This window comes from Colobus angolensis, unplaced genomic scaffold, assembly GCF_000951035.1.
Source record: "Colobus angolensis palliatus isolate OR3802 unplaced genomic scaffold, Cang.pa_1.0 Scaffold63, whole genome shotgun sequence".
Lineage (NCBI taxonomy): Eukaryota > Metazoa > Chordata > Mammalia > Primates > Cercopithecidae > Colobus > Colobus angolensis.
Window position 1 is genome coordinate 7652474 of NW_012119932.1, and position 6551 is coordinate 7659024.

The window sequence follows — 6551 nt, forward strand, 5'->3', positions numbered from 1 at the left end:
AAGCCAGAGTTGTACCCCACATGCAATTGGTACAAACTCACTTGGTAGCAGTGTTCTGTAAATGAAAATAAAATATACTCATCCAATCGAAAATCCATTTCAAATATTTCCACGTTAAATTCACACTTAAGCTGTTGATTTCCATCATAGCATTTTACAGCTGCATTAATGAGTTCTTTTAAATTTTGTTTCACTCACATAACATCAAAAGCTACATTTTTGTTTTGCATTCCTTCTTCATAATCAGTAAAAATTGACTGAAAAATATATTCCATCAGATGAAAATCTTCATGATTTGATAGTTTTTATATACGGATTCATCTCTTTAGTAAACAATACATCTTAGTTTCTCATCTACACTAAAGGTATATAAAATAAAATCCATACAGAGCCAGGTATCTAGCCAAATCTCCCAGACTGTTCAGAGGCCCTGGTTTCAGGATGGACAGGGAATTGAAATTGGAGAAAGGAGAATGTCACTTACAGTGCCGTTCATCACTGTTGTCCCCACACTGATCTGTGAAGTCACAAACGCTGTCAGGAGGCAAGGAGACTCCATTGTCACACTGAAAGCTTTCTGTTCCTTGCTGACCCAGTGTAGAATTGAAAACACAGGCAATCCATAGGAAACAAAAAGCTTCACTCATTGGGAATGCCACCCTTCTGTCCAGGAAGAACAGCATTACTTGGTATTGTCTATTAGAGATCAGGCAGTTGTAATAAGCAAGCCCATCATTGGAAATATTCTTTTTTTTTCTCTATTCTTCCTTTCCAAGGTTTGCTTCTTATAACTGGGTACTATTGGTAACTATCTGCAACTCTAACAAATTACTCCCCAGGCAGTTAATTTACTCTTTCAGAGGAGTGACTTTAGAAAATATTTAACTTGAGTAATTGCACCGGTTCTGTATCTAGCTAGCCATAGATTATTATTGCCCCCTGTATGCCATATTTACACAATTTAAGCCTTTATGGTCATGCTATCTCCTGAAAGACATTTGTAAAAAATAAAGTCCAGGCAAATAAATAGTAGGGGAGAGGGAAGCACAATAAAGGTACAAATTACATAAAAATGGTCTGTCTTAATTCCTATACTCACTTAATCACATTCATGTAATTTAGAACAGTATTGTGGACACTAAGACATATTCAAAATTTCAGGCCCAATTATTAGAATTGCTCTATGAAAATAAAATGCTTATCCATTATTATCAAATAGAAAACTCACCTTGCTTGTTTTTGTTTTGTTTTGTTTGTTTGTCTATAGCCCACGGGTGCTAGCAAGTGCTTCTTGAGATAAATTAAGAACCATAGATTTTTTAAAGTTGAGGGGACATTGGATGCTATTATTTTATAAATCATATAACTTCAACCCAAGGAAGTTATGAGATATATGTGAGAAAATACAGTAAGTTGGTGTAAGAAACGAGAGCTCAAATATTCTGCTGCTAAAAACAGTGTTCCTTCTTCTATAGCATAAGAATTCACCTGTCAATTAATCACAATTTACTTTTACAAGTGAAACACATGATTTCAGGATGCATATTCAGAATGAACAATATATTGAAGTTGAGATCACACAGACATATTAATTACATAATCTTATGAACGTGAATATTATAGAAATTATGTGATGTTGAATGTTCTATATATTGCTTTATATTTGATTTCTTAAGTGAGTGTTAAAGTTCTTTTTCAACTATTTTATTTCAATTTCTGCAGTGTAACCACAAGAGGCAAAAATAACTGGTGAATGTAGAGTGGAAAGGACCATAGACCAGGGACAGAAAAGGCATCTGAGCATTTTTTTAAAATGTTCTAAAAATTACCCATATTGTAGGGGGGGAATATATATATATTTTATATATATATATGTTGTGTGGACATTCTGGATTCTGAGGGGTAGGGGGACAGGACAGGAATTCACAATTCTGCCTTACCTCTGAGCACTCCACATAATCTAACATTTTGTTGCACTGTGCTTCGGCCCTGTTTCAGATATTTATTCTTCTTACCTCTCTGTTTTGCAAATAAATACTAATAAATCCTTCATCTACCTCTTTTTCTTTCCTTGTCCCTTAAATATTGACTATTTTATAATTCCATTTTAAGATCTCCTTTCTCCTAAGATTATAGTAATACTTTTTTTTCTAGGCTCTCTCTTCACTCTCATGATTTCAAGTAAGATGTCTTTATTTTTCTTTCCTCAGTCTCTGTCTGCAATCCTGATATGCACTTCTTCCTGAGTACACGCATACACACACGTGCATGCACACACACACACACACACAACTAATTCACACATCTACTTTAACAGAAAACTAAACTCATCTTCCTTTCCCCCACCAGCCAACCAGCTCTTACTCCCATGTTCCATATTTCAATGAATGGTACCTTCCTCTGTCCAATTACCCAAGTAAGGAACCTCTATATTGTTCCTGGACTACTCTCACCTATCCTATCCGTCTGGTATTTTCTGTATTTCCGTTGAAGACTCTACCCATTCTCATCTCAGCACGTTTCTAGTACTCACAACTCATTTCCTGGTCTTTGGGTAGGGTGACCACTCTGAAGCACAAATACACTCCTATGTATTTCCCTCTGAAATCAGCAGAACTGTCATACTCTGAATGTAGCTTACAAACAGAGCGTACTTTGCAAGGCTCAATGCTTCCCTATCCTCTCAGCCACAGCCTTACTGAGCGACTGTGCTGGCAGTTTTCTAAACATGCCATCTCTCAACTCCAGATCTGAGATCCCTTCCCCATCCCGATCACCAGGTTAATTATTATTCTTTATTTTTTATCTTAGGAGACTTTCTCTAAGGTATCTTGGCTGATTTACCCAGGCTGAGTTACATTTCGTTCCTAGGTTCTCTCACAGCCTTCAATACTCATTCTTAGCACCTGAAAGTCCAGTATAGTCATTGTCTCCTCATGTGATGCCTTCCCTATCCTATGAGAATGCAGCAGACTGTGCATTAGATCTCTAGACTTGTTCATTCTACATACACGTTACATTGCATCCTACGAGCTACATTTCCCCATTTTCTTCCTCCGATCCTGATAAACACTGATTTGTTTTCTACAACTGTATATTTGAATTCTTTAGACTCCACATATAAATTAGATTATGCAATATTTTCTCTCTGTATGTCTGGCTTATTTCACTCAGCATTGTGTCCTCCAGCCAGGCTCATTTACATTGTGGCAAATGCCAAGATCTTGTTCTTTTCAAGGGCCAAACAATATTTCATTATATATATCTACCACAATTTCTTTATCCATTCATCTGTCAATGGACACTTAGGTTGTTTCCACATCTTGGCTTGCAAGCAAGTGTAAAGATCTAATGTACATGTAATCCCAGCACTTTGGAAGGCTGAGGCGGGTGGATCACGAGGTCAGGAGTTTAAGACCAGCCTGACCAACATGGTGAAACCCCGTCTCTACTAAAAATACAAAATTAGCCGGACATGGTGGTGTGTACCTGTAATCCCAGCTACTCAGGAGGCTAAGGCAGGAGAATCACTTGAACCTGGGAGGTGGAGGTTACAGTGAGCAGAGATCGTGCCACTGCACTCCAGCCTTGTGACACAGTGAGACTCTGTCTCAAAAAAAAAAAAAAAGAGAGAGAAAGAAAAGAAAAAAAAATCTAATGTACAACATGAGTACTATAGGCAATACAATTATACTGTATATAGGGTTCATGCTGAATGAGAAGATTTTAGCTGATGTTTCCATACACATACACACAAATGGGTAACTGTGAGATGCTGAATATGTCTATTTGCCTCACTATAGTAACCTTCTTATGTTCTACGTGTATTCCATAACATCATATTGTGCATCTTAACTACATGCAGTAAAATTTTATAAGATGGCAAAATATTACAATAAATATATCTGACTTTGAAAAACATCAGATATTTGCTTGCTTTTTTCCCTTAAATATACGATTGTTAAACTATCAACTTTCTTCTGATTCAGTGTGTTAAAAAAATAATCATAAAAAAAAGGTGGAGCAGGATTTTGACGTTTTCACTATTGAATCCCCAGGCACCAGCATAGTAGCACAGTATCCTGGCAGATAGCAGTTGCTCAAACAATTCAATTCAATTGTTAATTAAATGAAATTACTTTGCTAGGCACATGTAAATAATGCAATAAAGATGTGAACATTTTAAATGCCACTAGGTGAAAGATACACAATTCTTCGGTTCAGTGTTGCTTTTCCATGTCTAAGTCTTTTTAAAGACACTTTAGGTTTTGAAACTGTAATTCTGTATTACAGTGGCAATACACTTTATCATCCCTCAACACTAAACTCAGCCATTAATATCGAGACAAAAGTCATGTCAAGTTTTCCTCTTTAAGAAAGAAAGGAAGTTAGGGAGGAAGAAAGAGAAAAGGAAAGAAATAAAAAAGAGGGAAAAAGAGAGAAAGAAACAAAAGAATATAAGGAAGCATGTGAAGACATAGAAACATTTCAATTTTACATCCTTATTCTAAATTCAGGTCTCGTAACATTTTTCATTTGGAAAAAAATCACGTATTTTGTTGCTGTCATAGCTGTTTATTGCCTAGTATCAGCCAGTAAACTGCTTTATTAACTGTTACTATCTACTAAAAATAACATTTCTCTATGGTGTTTCAAGTGTCATTCATCATTTAGACAAGAAATGAACTGGAATGTGGCACCCAAAGTACCTCAATATCATCCAGTAGTATAATATTTTATAAGACAAATTTATATTTTGTTTCCAAAGGATAAAATTATTTTCCACTGATAAATCTTTATCACTTTTTCTCTAAATGTACCAGAAGGGGCAAGGAATAAAGGAATACTGATAGCACCTAGGGTTGCTTTGATCTAGTTTATTGAGGAAGGGGAAAAAAGTCTGATTCAATACTATGCCCTAACACTGTGCTGTCTGCTTCATAAACATTGCCATTATGTCTGATATTTCCTCCTTTATTGTTCCCTTCTTTTACTTTAAAAACTAATATTCAGGCTGGATATGGTGGCTCATGCCTGTAATTCCAGTACTTTAGGAGGCTGAGGCAGGTGGATCACTTGAGTTCAGGAGTTCAAGACCAGTCTGGTCAACATGACAAAACTCCGTCTCTACTACAAATACAAAAATGAGCCAGGTGAGGTGGCGCACACCTGTAATAATCCCAGCTACTCGGGAGGCTGTGGCAGCAGAATAGCTTGAACCTGGGAGGCAGAAGTTGCAGTGAGCCAAGATTGCGACACTTCACTCCAGCCTGGAACACAGAGCAAAACTTCAACCCCCCCAAAAAAAAAAAACAAGAAAGAAAAGAAAAGAAAATGAGCATCCATTTTATGCTAGATATTGGAGATAGGTAAAAGGAAGACAGAAGAGATACAATGAATAATAAAGCCATGTCCCTGACATTAAAAATTTTCAAACATACGGAAGAATGTATAAAGGCACTTGCAAAATATGTACACACATTACTTTTAGTTTTGGCAAAAATGGTTGATTACATTTTCTATTTTTAAAAAACCCAACTCTCTAACCACAAAAAAAGCTATATGTTGGATGGAATAGAATATAAAACACTCTTAAATGTATAATCAAGTGCTGAGCTTGCAAAACGTGAAGCCAATTTCCAAAGTGGAAAAGGAGATTGGAGGATACAGAGGTGACACAAAAGAGAGTTTCTTACTAAAACATCATGTTCAAGAATATTTTAAAGAAAATTCCAAGATTAATGTAAAATAAGCATTCAATAAAGGTTTGAGATGCAAGAAGAAATGATGACGAAAGTCTGAAGACACATTTGCAGATAAAAGACCCCTAAATCATAAAAGATGAACTGAGAACTGTGATAAAAGGACTTGAACCTGCATAAATGAAGAATTAGAACAAATATCTTTGCATAAAGCCAGAGGAAAAATTTGCTAGGAAAAAATTCCTGGCACCTTCAACAAGGCACTTCAGGACTCCTATAAATTATGATAATCTAAATAAGAGCTCAAGTGAAAAATTAACCAGCATACAGGAAGGAAGCCTCTATGACTCAGAGCCAAAACAATCAGACGAGCAGAGGCCGAAGTAGACACTGAAAGTTGTCCACTGGCATTGTGAGACAGAGAATATAAAATAACTATCAAATATTCTAAAAGATTAAATTTTTTTAAATTATGCACAATGAACAATAAACTAACAAAATAACCAACAGTGATTTTGTTAAAGAATAATTAAAAACATAGCTATAGAAAAGAAAAATAACAAAGAAAAATAGAAGTGAATACAGAAAAAAATCGATGTGAATACAGCATTTAATGAATGGCAAGGTAGGTAAAAATAAATTATATGAAATGCAACACAGATGTATAGAAAATATTGAACATATATAGTTTAAAAAACCTGGGACATAGGCCTGTCATGGTGCCTCATGCCAATAATCCCAACACTGTGGGAGGCCACGGCAGGTGGATCACCCGAGGTCAGGAGTTTGAGATCAGCCTGGCCAACATGGTGAACTCCATCTGTATTAAAAAGTAAAAAAAATTAGCTG

At 35.9% G+C, this 6551-nt stretch overlaps 1 protein-coding gene across 1 annotated transcript in view; it reads right to left on the reverse strand.

The window, feature by feature from the left end:
- MALRD1 (MAM and LDL receptor class A domain containing 1) overlaps nt 1-683 on the reverse strand; it is a 725579-nt gene extending 724896 nt beyond the window's left edge. The window contains exon 1 of the mRNA XM_011963908.1: nt 485-683. Coding sequence (XP_011819298.1) covers nt 485-683 — 199 coding nt within the window. The remainder of the gene's footprint in view (nt 1-484) is intronic.
- Between the last annotated feature and the right edge of the window lie 5868 nt (nt 684-6551).